Consider the following 14,940-nt stretch of genomic DNA (forward strand, 5'->3'; position numbering starts at 1 on the left):
TTGAGAGTTAAATTCAATACTTTTTTTTTTTTTGGTTTAAAGGGAACATCTGCCAAACCACATGCAAAAGATGTCGATAGTCTTGCTTCTCAATCAATTTGTTGCTATCATTTTATCACCTATCTATTTATTGCTTCTGAATATTAGCACTTCTTATAAATTTTATATCATACATATATTAAATATACGTTGATATAAATTTATAGAACATCAAACTATTTATTCGTAGTGATATTGTGTTTTTTTTTTTAATTTTCTTTGGTCGCATGCGGTTCATATGATATTGTATAATAACCCATATAATTCTCACACAAAAAATATTTAGGCTGATTTGAAATCCAAAGTATATGTAAGACAATTTATTTTTAATAATGGTTATATTTATTTTATTTGGATAAAGAAAAGATCAACAATAATTGACTCAAGTGGAAGGAGCTCAGTTAATGAGTTAATTCTCCTTGGTTAAGATTTAATAGTTTGAATTATAAATGAAAAAAAAAATCATATTGAGAAAGCCACCCTAATTAAATGAATTTAACCGAATATTATCATATCCCAGAATAATAATTTGGGTTACACACACACACACACACACACACACAATATAATACAGACAAAGAAAGGCAAAAGGAATTTTTCAAACCGCCTATAGCATGATATTTAATCTAAATTTAACTTATTAATTTAAAAATGAGGTTCCTTGAAGCAAACGATGCAAGCTCTCTCCCCCTTTTGACACCGACTCTTCTTCAATCATGGTAACCAATTTGAATGTTTCCATTTCCATGATTCCTCTGTTTATAAATATCGAATCTTCATCTGCGTACTGATTTGCTCTTCCCATCGTTTTCATTTTGCCGCAATCTAACAGAGTAATCCCACACAAACTCTTCCTCTTCCTTAATTGTTTCATGTGTTTCTTAAAGGCGGGGAATCCTGTGCAGACCTCCCACAACGTTGTTGATGAACACACAAACGTTAGAATAACAAACCCTACTGTTTCTTCGTCTCTTCCAATCGTCTTCCCCGGTATGGATAGGGACAGAGAGATGTCTGCTATGGTCTCTGCTTTGACCCACGTTGTCACGGGAGATATTCCTGGTGATTCCAGAGAAATTTCTGGCGGTGGCGGTGGCGGTGGCGGTGGAGGTGGAGGCGAAGGTGGCTCTGTTACATTAAACTCGCCGTCGGATTCAACAACGCCGTCTTCGTGTTCTTCGTCTTACGGTGGTAGCTCTGTTTTGAAGAGAAGTAGAGAAGATATCATTAGAGGCTCTTCCACTTCTATTATTCAAACAGGTTGGTGATGCAATACATTAATTCACTTCTAATAATTCTTTCCCTTTATTTAAACTCATAAATTCTGATGTTTTTTTTGTTATTATTTTTATTCCAATCTGGGAGGTTGATAGCCCCGTGCCTGTTTTTATGCTTATAAATTAAGAAAAACAAAGTTTCTGGAAGTGTTTGCAACAGTCAACAGAAGCTTATAGATGTTAGAAACACAACTTGGTTCATTTTTTGCTTGAAAATTCCTAAACTCTCATCAGAATTTTCAGAATATATTAAACAATACATTCCATGAGAATATAGAAACAAGCAAATCTTGCAACCAAGATAATTGCATGTTTCTGTCAGTTCTGAGAATTCTGTAGTAATATTCTGCTTGGGATTTTTGGGTGCATATTGATTGAATTTGACTGGATCTCGAGAATGTTGTGAATGCATTCACAATGCAATAACCAAAAAAAAAAAAAAAACGATCCTGTCTTATTAGTGATTAAGAAGTGGAAATAATAAGATTGTGTGAATGAACACGTGCAGTTGCAGGAGAAGGTTCAAGAGGAGAGAGAGTTCAAATGGGAAATGCAGTGTATGAATATAGCTGTGATACAGAGAATGTGAGAGGTTCAGAAGAAGGAAGAAGGAAGTACCGAGGAGTGAGACAGAGGCCATGGGGCAAGTGGGCAGCTGAAATCAGAGATCCTTTTAAAGCCGCCAGAGTTTGGCTGGGCACTTTCGAGACGGCGGAGGCGGCGGCCCGTGCTTACGACGAAGCTGCCCTGCGTTTCAGAGGAAACAAGGCCAAGCTCAATTTCCCAGAAAACGTCAGGCTCCGGCAACCTGCGACCACGACGGCGGCGACCCATTTGAGTGGTTCGGGTTCTGCAAGTACCCTTTTGTCCATTCCGTTGACCACCGAGCCGATTGTTCATGCCGAAGCTCTTCACCACCATTCTCTCCTGAGTTCTCAGCCGGCGTTTTCTGGTGATTTTTATACGCCGTCGCAGTTTTCGGAGTTTCCCATGAACTTTTATGATCCGATGATTATGTCATCTTCAATGCCTCATCATTTTGAGTCGTCGACGTTGCCGTCAGCTTTGTCATCGTCGTCATCGGCTTCGTCTTCTACGTTGGCATCTTCTATTAGCTCCCAGCAAGGAGGTTTGCCGTTTCCGGGTTGGGTCGTGCCGGAAACGGGTCCGGAAAGCGCTTCCGAACAGGACCATCAGCATGGTCAACTTCGGGTCATAGTGCTTCTTCCTCTGTATGATCCAATAATTATTATGATAATCATTTAATCTCTTTTTCTTTTACGTAATCATAAGGATCAATTCATTTTACCTAGTGTTGTTTCATTGAGCATGCGAGGGGGAGGCGGCTAGTGGGATCTTATAGAAGGGATGAATTTTAATATTAATAATCCCTTTGAATTCTGCCATTTTTAGAAGGGAGAGATGTGAACTAAACGAAGGACTGATCAATTTTGTAGCCCAAAAAAAATCAAAAAAAGGGACTGATCAATCTTGCTAGTGTACGCAACTATACTAATAATAGACATTGAATGCTGAAAGCTAAAAGTTTGTCTTAGCAAGGTTAACTAATTTTTATCAAACGCAAATTCAATTAAATGAAGAAGAACAATCTATTTACAAAAGAAAAATAGTAAGTACTACCTCCGGCTATTAAGACCTTATTTGAATTTTATTTTGGTCCTAAATATAAGATATCAATCTATTTTGTTTCTCATGTTTATATATTTTTTCCAAGGTAATCTTTTTAATAATGATAGTTTTAGCCAATACATTTGATTAATAAGGATATTTTAGGAAAGACAATACCTATTTATTACAAATAACTAACTTAATTTCTTTCCTTAATCTCCTCAAATTAGTCAACTAGATCTTATAATTATGATCGAAAGTAATAGTAATTAAACTAATACCAAGGCAATCAACTATTTGAAGTGTCAAAAAATAGTTAGCTTGTACTTCCGCGGATTCTAAACATAGGTCCTAATAATTAGTATACAAATATTTAAAAAATAGTTAAGTTACTTATTTGTAATAATTAGGTGTTAGATTCTTTAAAATACCTTTTTTAAATGAAAAGCTCATTATCTATGCAATTAATAGGAATAATTTAGAAAAAATTAATTCAGAAGACAAAATATATTGAGATTTTATATTTAAAATCAAAGCAAACATTTTTTTAAATTGAATCAAAGCAGACATTCTCACTAATTCTTGTATATAGAGCTAGTGGGACTGATTTTTAGTTATATTTTGGCGGCCAAGCTGCATTATTATATTCAAATAGGAGATCTTAGAAATTTATCAGAATAAAACTAATTTTACAATCACTAACCACGGACATAAATCACAAGAAACTAAGGAATGCTGCTTCAATACCCTCTAAAAATATGGTTCATGGTCTTTTAGAATGCTTCAAGACGCAATAAATGATCTAAAATCACAGCTTTATTGATTGCCTCTCCTAGTCTCTACCCTCAGCCTCGTACACATGAAGAAAGCCCCAAAAACACAACATCTCTCTCCTCTTACACATAGCGCTGCCAAACATTATATTTTTAGTATGGTAAATATAAGATCTAGTTTGTAGTACTATATATAGTCTTAATTATACCATTTCGTTTGTAGATTACAAATTCGATCTCATAATTAGGACTGAAAATAGTATTTATCATTAGTATATTATATTTGAACATTATCGCATCTCATTGAAATTAAATCTCCCCAGTAGCATCTTCATTAATTAGTGTTGATGTTGGCTATTTTTCTTTTATAGGAAAAAACGACTTAGGTGAATTAGATCCCAAAAGCTTACTAGGATTAGAACATGCTTTCAGGTTCAAAAAACGTTTACAGAAGTACTTATTAATCGCTTACCAACAAAAATTCGAACTTATGACTTTGTGGATTATAAACAAATTCCTTACCAACTGGATTAACTCTTCTTAATGATTTTGGCTATTTTATATCAACATGTATAATTAGTAATCACTTAATATTTGGGATGCATGTAAATATTTGTCTATACTCCAACGAGACAGGCATCCACGCGGGAAAGGCGGTCCCCAAGTGATTGACCATGATGACCACCAGCGGTTGACGACAGAGCATATATAATGATATATAAATATAACGAAATCTTTGGCTCACCACGCAAGCGTGTAATTCATAGCAGAAGAGGACAGCTGGGGGATATTTGATTATCTTGTTAAAAGGATCACTAATCAAGCAAGAGAGATTCCCAAAAGAAAAACACAAGTTGGAAGAAGAGACTTGGACGATAATTCCACGTTGCGTTTGAGCAAAGTAAGCCATTTACCAATTTATTTCTTGGAAGCATCTTTTTGCCTTTTCACAGTCCCCACATGAAAATGACTACGTGATGGCACTCCTCACTTGCCTCTTCAACATGCATGTTCACAACCGGAACCAAGTAGCGTGTTTATTCGTTTACAAGCAACCCACCGGTCGACACAAATAATTATATTCTGATGGCTCCCATAATTTTCAATTTATAGACAAGCACAAGTTTTGTATGACACTTGTGCTACTACAATCGGTTATTATTATAACAAAACTTCGACAATCTACAGCCTTCTCTTTTAAGTAACACGGATTGATGACTAATTAGTCAAAATACCCATTCAGAAAACGCTAAAACACTTCATTTCCACGCGGAGTGAGCATCAAGAGCTCCGAATATCAATTAGAAAGGGATTTGGTATGTCATCTGTAACTAAAAATCATTGGACGAATGACGCGACATGAAAGAAGTCTAAGACGTATGCCTTATAGGATCACCATACTTCCACGACACTTGACTATAACAACAACGAACTATATCGTTTTTCATCCTTAATTTCTCACAGGTTTTTCCCCCCTCTTTAAAGACGTGTTCTTCGAGAGATGAACAAGCACTAAATATAAACAATTCTCCGTACAAAATTTCGAACTTAATTCAATATGTAATGAGAAATTAACCTTTTCTAAAGTAACAACAAACTTTATTCTATCAAGTCAACTACATGGATTATATCACATCATTGTGTCCCGCCAACATTTCAAAATACTTGGGTAATTAAAGATGCTACTCATACTGAGATGATTACCATTTAATTCAATCCCATCCTTCCATAAAAGAAAGGAAAATTTTGTTCAAGGACTCCAAATCAGCGCAATAAATGGGCAACACCGTGCGCAAATCAACTTATGTTAAGGGAAAATAGGCTACAAATAAACAGGTAAATTTAAGTAAGACAAAAGAATATAAATGGACACGCACTCAATTTTTCTCCACTGCCACAAACAAGGCCGTTAAGGATCCTGCCATTAGTCAGTGGTAAAATATGTATGAGTAGTATACACCAATGTTACTTTCAGTACTAAAAAAAGGTCTATCCAACTCTACCCTGAACGCCTGAGACAAAATAAAATGATAAAGGGGCTTCGATCAATGCTATTCCTCGCCGTCTCAACCAGTGGCAATTCAGATGATCACCCTGATCACGCGACTTCAATCCAAAATCACCTCTTATGTAACAACCTGCAATTAAGGGGGAAAAAGTATCATGACAAAAAAGAAACTGCTCCAGAAATGAACATGCTTCCATGAATCGCATATTTCTCTTCCCTCCCCACAAGTCCCTCTAGAAACAATGACTAGAGTGGGCAATAAATTGCCCACACGAACCTTTTTTAAACCTTCAATGCAGCCTTATGCACCATGGTTTCTTTATGTATTTGATGACAGCTCTTCTCCACAAGATCAAGCAATTTCTCCAAGTTTGCTGCCCATGAGTTTAAGATGTCGTTGCTATCCTTAGCAGTTTGGAAACAAACTATCCCCATAGGTCTGTCAATCTTTGCCACCAGTGCCTTAGATACAACCATATCGGAGAGATGCTTCTCGGCCTCCTAAAGATTGCAAGGAAAATTAATTAGGGCCTCCACCAACAAATTGAAATGCATCTGAACGCTTCAAAGCATGCAAGTGAAAAAGAACCATGCCCACTAGACATATTATAATAAAAATAATAAGTCTTTGATAATAAAGTAACACAGCCCTTCATCCCTGCCAATCCCAGCTCCTCCTTTTTCCTCTGTTTACATCGTGCATGAACTTGGCTATTTTTCCATAATATTAGTCATATCACATATGCCATTTAAACGATAACACTTTTGGCACAAAATCAAAAATTATCATTATATACCTGGATGCTGAGACACAAAAGCTGTGCAAGTCTCTTCAAGGTGATCCTCGAATAGTACTTTGACACAACAAGAATGTTCTGCCAAGGAAAAAAACCCATTAATGTTTGCGTGCCAAAAAACGTGTGGAAAATACCACATGTCCCATAATCCCTCTCAACCAAAAAGCATGTAATAGTGCCAATCAAATTACATGTTCTATAATTCTTTCCCTCAGATCTTCTGCTGCTTTGTCACCCAAGGATCCTCCAAGCAGGTTCTTCTCATTCTCAAACTCATTCTTATATGCATCCCAAAGACCTGTCCATTGAATGACCTCCATGGTGACCAGCTGTTTCAACAGCAACCTGTGGCACAACGTACATAAAAAATATCAGATGTAAATATTATGTACTTAAAGCAAATTAGAGAGGAAGAAGATAAGCAAGAGACACTTAAGATAAGGACAACATACTTGAAATTTGGAATTTCCGACAGATTTTTATCTTCCAAGGTGGAATTGAGCAGGCTGGATTGCATTGGATCATATGGGGCTAAGACTAAGTACCAACATATTTTCCTCAGGATCTATGGCAATTAGCAGTGGGAAATTTAGATAAAAAATAATGTCAGATTATAGTAAAGCTTAACAATACAGATAAAGAAGCTCACTTAAAAAGTAAATAAATAAAGAAACACTTACTGGTATCCACTGGGCAGGATTTTCTTTGACTGATGGAATCTCATATATAGCCTTATAGCACCGGCAAATCTCAAGGTAATCATTGTTATGAGAATAATACCTACATGGGTAAACAGAAACCAGGATAACACACTTATACAGGATATTGCATCATGAAAGCAAACAACATGCTACAAACGGAGACTTCCAACACACATTCAAATCACACAAACTCACGCAAAGGCAACCAACTTAAATGGACAAGGCATTGACAACATTCATCAGAGACAAATGAATGCACCATCATCCAAGTATATCATAATTTTTTAACATGACAATATGTATCATGTATCAAGCAAATTATATGCAATACATAATAACTTATACAACAACTGATTAAGAACATTCTATACAACATATCAACAGATACGAACTCAGTCCATATAAAACTAGTTATGCATATGTTATCAGAGTCCAGCATGCAACTGTGCTTATTCTGGGCCTTTTTATGATTGTCTTTCATTAAGGTTTAGGCTCAAAACTTCCAAATCCGAAGTTATAGATTTCTCTGGAGGTGGAGAAATACGTATGTATTTTAACATACCCATATCCAAACTGGTATTCAGTACAGTGATGTGTGCACATTATGAGTACCACTTCAGTATCATCGTACTAGAGTTTCATAGTTGCACATCACCAAGCCAAGTAAAGCATAAACAAAAGGCTATATCTTCGAAAAACAATGCAAACTGCCAGACCCAATCAGTAAATCAGAAGGGGGAGAAACGGCGAGACTTGAAAGCATGTATATTCCAAAGCACGCTGCAGCAAACTCAAACAAATACAAGCAAGGGCCAGCATGTTTATTGCAAATATATATTGAGTCATAAACTATATTAATCCAGGGATAGCATATTCCACGCTGCATTTGCCAGTGCCCCTATTCTTGGATCTCTCTTGAGAGCACCTTTTCAAACCCAATAGAAAAGTTTACAGAATTTTCGTACTTTAAGCCAATGAAAAAAGCCTACTCTCAAATCTTAACAAAATAGAAAAGCCAAAAGGCCAGCGCCAGCATATTTAAATGTACGGTATATAAATGAAATTAAAGAAACACCAAATATCCAAAGTTTAGACATAATATTGATAAATAATTAAAACCAAGATTGAAGATTATAACACGAGAACAGATTATAGGGATGAAAATACCGAATCATTAGTTCATAATAAATCCGCTTCAATTCCAACAATGAGGGTATATCTTCGGCAGGTTCCTCGACCACATTGTCACCTTCTTTAGGTTTTTCTTCTCCTTAGATGCATCTGCATCAAAAACTCTTGGACTAATCTTTCTTGAAAGTATTTGTGCACGAACATAATCCTGGCGATCTAGGCACAAACGAACCTACAAGTTTAATACAAAAGATTGTCAAATCCAAAACTAAATTGCAGCAAAAAGAAATTGATGCACTAGACTCGATATCCTTATTTGGAGAGAGAAAAGAATGCCACGTACTTGTTCGAGAATGAAAGCAATTTTCTCAGTTTTTGCCATGGCACCAAAAGTTTCCACCTGTAAATGTTTCTCAAACATAAGTCACCTGATAGTTAAATGCACCAATAAAGTCAGAGGGATTCCAAAGTCATAAAATCATGAAAAAGTTCACTGACCGCAACTTCTTGCATCAAATCAGCAGCTTCAGCTATAAGTCCTTGTTCTTCCTTAATCTTTGCAAGTTTCTTAATCAACCTAGCTCTCTCAATCTCAACATATATCTAGCAAAAGGAAAAAGAAAAAAGTACAATACATAAAATATACATCTTAAAGTATGGATCATCTTTGCACCAGAGGATACTAGTTTTACAAGATAGTGTAAACAGAAAATGCTCACCTTCCCAGCAGATACACTATTTAAAGTTTTGATGAGTTCTACACGAGTATCAAGGTCTGGTGTTTCATCAATATACTGCATAGCCTGCTGGACCATTGCTGTTACAGCCTGTGTGCAAGAAAAACACAACCTTGTTAGTAAAGGACCATATAATTTTTCTCGAACCACTTACATGACTAGCAGACAACATCTAACAGCAAAATAAAATCATAACTTGTCCGCTGCACAAGCTTAATCAGGATACCCAGCTTGCATGTAGAACTAGATGGTAGGAGAATATTCATTTAAAATTACATCACAGCCCCACAAAATGAAGAAGCTTCTAGCTTACGATTCCAGCATGAAAAGACATCGACGGTAAGTGCAAAATTTTTGTCACAACAATGGATGAAGATGACAGAATCAAAAGCTTTCCTAATTGCACGTGTACAGTGTCCTATTGGTTCTCAACAAAATTCATATCAACAATCCACCCTAAGATACTAAAAAATTTGGAAAAGACAACTACGATATAATAGCTAAATCCCTAAGCATTTCGAATCAACTACAGCCAATTTTGAAGTGAACTAAACAAGGACAGGCAGAGTCTAGATCCCTAGGTCAAAATATACCTCTACAAAGCTATTAAATAACCCCAAAGGTTCAACCTCCATTAAAAACAAATAATCATTCAGCACTGGGAACCAGTAGTTACCTGCTTAAGCTGACCACGTCGTTTCGACAGGACAACAATCTGGTCGTTGAGAGTTTTCCAGGCTCGTGCCTCAAAGCACAGCTGCAAAATGTCAGTGACAGCTTTTTTGGTGCCGGACACGTCGCCGGCGAGTCTCATCTGCTTCTCTACATTCAACAATTGCTCTATTTTGGCGTCTAAATTTCCCGTACTCTCCTAGAATTTCACAAAAACAATCAGTGCCGGCCATCAAAATCACAAATTAGAGTATAGAAAACGGAAGAAGCAGGCAAGCAGCAACTCTAAGCTTGATGTTCACAACTTCAAAGATAGGGCTTGGCGAAGAAAAAAGAAACAAATCATCAAAGACTTTAGATCTCTAGCGGCATGGATCGTTCTTGAATTTCAAAGTCGTATGAATGAAAAGAGTAAACGAAAGCAGTAAAGCAGTCAAAGGAGAAACAGAACAAGAGGAGCGTACCATGGCTGTGGGCGAGAGAGATCTCCAATTCAGAAACTCAGACGCCGATAATTGAGAAAAATGAAGGAAACGTGCTCGAGAGGAAAATGGTCACTCTTTATGGTGCCTTGCGGTGCGATGGGCCTCGCTACCTCCGCCCAGTGGGCCTTTCAGTTTCCTGTGTTGGTCACGAGCACATTGGGTCAAGGAACAATTTTTTTTAGGACCAAAGAAAACAACTGGGGAAATGATATGTAGAAACTGTTCTAGGAAATTAATTACATTTAGGGATCACTTATTTATGAAATTACAAAAAGGACCCAAATATTTTAATGGGAAAATTACATAAAGGTCCCAAGGACAGAATTTATTCATCCAAAGTCCCTTGAAATGTCAAAATAAATAAGAAGTCCCATGGGACTTAAGAGTAATATAATGTAAATAGGAAATTACATCATTGTCCTGCCCCTGATTCAAGCTGAATCACTCTCTCTTGTGTCCCTCTCGCAAAATAACACCTGAAGCTCCCTGTCGCACTCACTCACTAGATTGCTCTCTCCCACTCATCGAGCTCTCTCCTTCTCCTACTCACTAAGCTCTCTCCCTCTTGCGCTCACCCTATAATGGCATTGCCCTTATTTCTCAGTGCCACAGTCTCAAGCTCTCTCCCTGTCGCAGTCACTTAACATTGTCATCGCTTGCAATCAACCCCCTGGTCGCTGTTTGTTGTAATTGCTCCCCCTTCTTGCCGTCTGTGGTAATCACTCCCCCACCCAGTGTCTCTGGCTCTCACAGCCCCTATTGTCATCTCTCCCTCTCACACTCACAGCTCTTGTGAATGTCTCGTATTGTCCTTCCATCTCCATTAAAGAGAAATCCGAGGAATGAAGGTTAGTGTGATTTGATTTTGGTCCAACCAGTACTTTTGTTTAGAAGTATTAAGATTTAGTGATTAAATAGAGTTGAATCATAAGTAATATATGAAGCTTGGGGCTATGAGTTTAAGAGGAACAATTTCTTGATAACTTGCAAAAAATTTTAGATTACAGCAGAATGCATGTTATGATTAAATGTTTAAGAGATAGAATTTTTTGTTGTTAATCTATTTCAGAAGTTCATTTTTTAATGAGTTTAGGATGCCTGTGGACTTAGAATCTAGTTTGACAGTCTGTTTAAGCTATAATGCTGAGTAGTTTTTTTGTATTTAGATGGATTATTTATGTTCTACAATAATTGCCATTGGTAGAGTCATGGATTTTGATGTTACTAATGTTTTTGGGTCGTTTATTTTGGAATTTGAATTCCTTGGCTGTTGTAATTATTTGATTTAGAGGAGGGAATATGAACATCATTATTGGCTAAGATAGTGACAAGTAGTTGGAAACTTATAATGTGATTATAGTTTTTTTTTTTTTTGCAGTTTAACAAAATGGCTAAAAAGAGTAAGAGCAAAGCTGGACAAAGGTCTAGGAACTTCTTGGGATACATACTATTTACTGAAGAATTTTATAAGAAGAACGAGAAAAGGTTTAAGTCTTTTAAAGAGGGCACTAACTCTGTGAAAAAGGTTTGGGGGAAGTTAATAGAAAAGGAGAAAGAACAATATGATGAAAGGGCTAAAGAAATGAGAGTCCTACTAAAAGGGAAGAATTATATTGTTCCCTTCCACGCACAATGTGCTCCGAGCCAATTTATAGAAGTTTGCAAGCACTTAAAGAAAAGTGAAATAAGATGGAAACGCTGAAAAGAATTAGTTTTGATAAATTAGTTAAAATATGCTGCTTATAAATCTATAGAGATTTTTATGGTGAATTGATCTGTGCATTTGACCATGTAAGTAAGCAAATTTCAATTCGAGGAAAAACACATGAAATGGGACCCAAAGATGTAAATCAATTGATGGGCCTACCATTTGAGGAGCAGGATATTAAAATGAATGTGGAGAATGAAGATGAAACATTAGGGAATTAAAGAGTGACTACGGGAAAGTACTATACAAAATAATAAGAAGATGGTTGATTGAAGGAAAAAAGGATGAAAAGTTTGAATTCTTTTTTTGTTATGTATGCATTAGGAGTCCTCTTGTGTCCTAGCTCTAGTGTATGGGTTGGTGATAAAGTGTTGAAGGTCATGGTGGTGACAAATGATAGTTTAGGATAGTATGATTGGAGTAGCTTTATTTTCAGAGAACTCTGTAACTCAATTGCAAAGTTCAAGAAAGGAAGGAAGAGAAGAAAAGCTGGTGGGACAAAAAATGTGAGAGGTTGCTTGTACTTCTTAATGCAAGTATAGGTATGATTCATTTACTTTGATGTTAGTTGTATTGTCAATGTACTATGTGCTGTTATCAATGGGTGCTATTTATGATGTAATTAGTTGCTCTATATGTTGTCATTGGCTGGTATGTACATTGTCAAATGCTTATGTGTATGTTGTGATTAGCTCATGTAAAGGTTGTTATTGGCTTCTGTGCATGTTGTCATTAACCTCTATTGGTTTGTCACTTGCTTATATATAGGTTGTGATGGACTGCTATGAATGTTGTCATTGGCTTATGCGTAGGTTATGATTGGTTGCTGTGCATGTTGTCATTAGCTTATGTACATGTTGTGATTGGCTGCTCTGTATGTTGTGATTAGTTTTTGTGCATGTTCTCATTGGCCTCTCTGTTGGTTTGTCACTCGCTTATATATGTGTTGTAATTAGCTGCTGTGAATATTGTCATTAGCTTATGTGTATGTTGTCATTGGTTGTTGTGCATGTTGTCATAGTGCAGATTGTGACTATATGTTATACATGTTGTCATTCGGTTATGTGTGTGTTGTGATTGGCTACTGTGCATGTTTTGAATAGCACATATGTACGTTGACAAATGGTTATGTTTAGGATATGACTGTATGCTGTGCATATTGTCATTCAGTTATGAGTGGGTTGTGATTGACTGCTATGCATGTCATGAATGACACATATGTACATTGTCCAATGGTTATGTGAGGATATGGCTGTATGTTGTGCATGTTGTCATTCGGTTATATGTGGGTTGTGATTGACTGCTTGCATGTTGTCAATGGCACATATGTAGGTTGTCATTGGCTGATGTGTAAGTTATGACTGTATGCTGTGCATGTTATCATATGTTTATGTGTAGGTTGTGATTGGCCATTGTGCATGTTGTTATTAACACATATGTAGGTTGTCATTAGCTGATGTGTAGGTTATGATTGTATACTATACATGTTGTCATTCATTTATGTGTCAGTTGTGATTGGTTGCTATGCATGTTGTTCTTCATTTAAGTGTAGGTTGTGATTGGTTGTTGTGCATGTTTGTCAATAACACATATATAGGTTATCATTAGTTGATATGTAAGTTGTGACTATATGTTGTGCATGTTGTCATTCATTTATGTGTGGGTTGTTATTAGCTGCTGTGCATGTTATGAATGACACATATGTACATTGTTAATAGGGTGGGAATAGGCCAGGTAGCCTGTTAAGGGCTTAGAGCCTAGCTTGCTTTCGGCCTAATCAAGCCAGGCCTGTTAGAAAATAAAAATAGGCTCATGCCTTTTTAAAGGCCTGTTTCACCTAATAGGCCAGGTTTAAGCTTTATGAGAAGCCTATTAGGCTTGTTAGACGGCCTAGGCATGTTAAGTGTTTTGAATATTATATGTGTGGATTATGCAAAACATAAGTCTCAAACCCAAGACCTATGGATGGATGAAAAGAAGACAGCAACTTCACCACTGCACCAACACGTTTTGTTGTTATTTCTTATGCATAATATATAATTTTAAAGCCAGTTAAATAAATTGGCAAAAAAAAAAATTTACTCCACACATTGACACACAGCTCCCCCTTAGGTTTAGCATTTTTCCTTGTTTATTGCAATTCGTCGAGACATTGACTCTAGTTATGGAATCTAAGTCCAATAGACCACACTCCATTGCTCTTCTCAGTTCTCAGAATCTCAGTCGAAGACTCTCTCAGATTCAGTCTCTCACTCTCTAGTCTCCCACCTCAGTCTTAGACTCCAAAGCTCGCCGGCGCCACCATTCACTCTCAAGTCTCCATATTCGAGCTTCAAAAAGTTGGACAGTCAGCCTTCATTAAGTCCTCTAGTGCTCGCGATGTCAGCTCCTCTACCTGGTCAGTCTCCAATGCTCATGACATCTACTCTGATCTCCAGTGGTCGTGACGTCCACCCTGTCTCTGGTACTCGTAACTTCCTATCCTCCTCCTGGTCAGTCCTCACTCCTCAGTCCTTATCTAGCTCGATAAGCTTCCTAGTTCCTTTAAAATTAATTAGTTTTGTCTGACCCATCTTCATCCTCTTGTCTCTCATCATTTGGCCTCACTCCTCCATTCATTGAATGATCAAACCTCACAAGACAGGGTATCGCGACGTCGACTCCTCCTCCTCCTCATCTAGGTTGATAAGCTTCCTGGTTCCTTCAAATGCCGTGCTGATATTGTTTTTATGGGTGAAAAATTAAAAATGCCGTGCTGATATTGTTGACTCTGTGCTAAATTGAAAATTCGATATTCAGGAGAGGTTAAAACTTAAAAAGATTCAATTATGAATGTTGAATATTGTTAACTTGAACTTTTTTAGAAGGTCGCCGGCTACTTGTGCTATGCTTTTCCAGGAAAGTCACATGAAGCAAATACATGATTTTAGTTAATACTGTGCTGATACATGATTTTTTTTTCAATTTATTGTACTAATATTTT

The 14,940-nt window shown here is 36.8% G+C and overlaps 2 protein-coding genes across 2 annotated transcripts; one reads left to right on the forward strand and one right to left on the reverse strand.

Annotated features, from left to right (window-relative positions):
* The first annotated feature begins 728 nt into the window (after positions 1 to 728).
* Positions 729 to 2,582, forward strand: LOC114714472 (ethylene-responsive transcription factor ABR1-like). The gene is made up of 2 exons (XM_028899213.1): positions 729 to 1,299; positions 1,825 to 2,582. The coding sequence occupies exons 1-2, from the start codon at positions 912 to 914 to the stop codon at positions 2,580 to 2,582; spliced, it is 1,146 nt and encodes a 381-aa protein (XP_028755046.1). The 5' UTR covers positions 729 to 911.
* Positions 2,583 to 5,447: 2,865 nt separating this feature from the next.
* LOC114714479 (26S proteasome non-ATPase regulatory subunit 12 homolog A-like) lies at positions 5,448 to 10,316 on the reverse strand. Its single transcript, XM_028899221.1, is given in 13 exon segments — positions 5,448 to 5,856; positions 6,004 to 6,227; positions 6,524 to 6,601; positions 6,715 to 6,868; positions 6,976 to 7,088; positions 7,204 to 7,303; positions 8,392 to 8,488; positions 8,491 to 8,587; positions 8,699 to 8,755; positions 8,854 to 8,958; positions 9,075 to 9,182; positions 9,769 to 9,963; positions 10,229 to 10,316. Coding segments are annotated over 12 exon segments (1,326 nt in total). The 5' UTR covers positions 10,232 to 10,316; the 3' UTR covers positions 5,448 to 5,856; positions 6,004 to 6,008.
* Positions 10,317 to 14,940: the final 4,624 nt, after the last annotated feature.

Source organism: Neltuma alba, unplaced genomic scaffold (assembly GCF_004799145.2).
Source record: "Neltuma alba isolate B1F8T4 unplaced genomic scaffold, ASM479914v2 tig00011507_pilon, whole genome shotgun sequence".
Lineage (NCBI taxonomy): Eukaryota > Viridiplantae > Streptophyta > Magnoliopsida > Fabales > Fabaceae > Neltuma > Neltuma alba.

Excerpts from the sequence above, each read along its gene's own strand:
- LOC114714472 (XM_028899213.1), top strand. The coding sequence starts at position 912 with ATGTGTTTCTTAAAGGCGGGGAATCCTGTGCAGACCTCCCACAACGTT. Across the intron at positions 1,300-1,824 it reads CACTTCTATTATTCAAACAG|TTGCAGGAGAAGGTTCAAGA; the intron begins GTTGGTGATGCA and ends GAACACGTGCAG.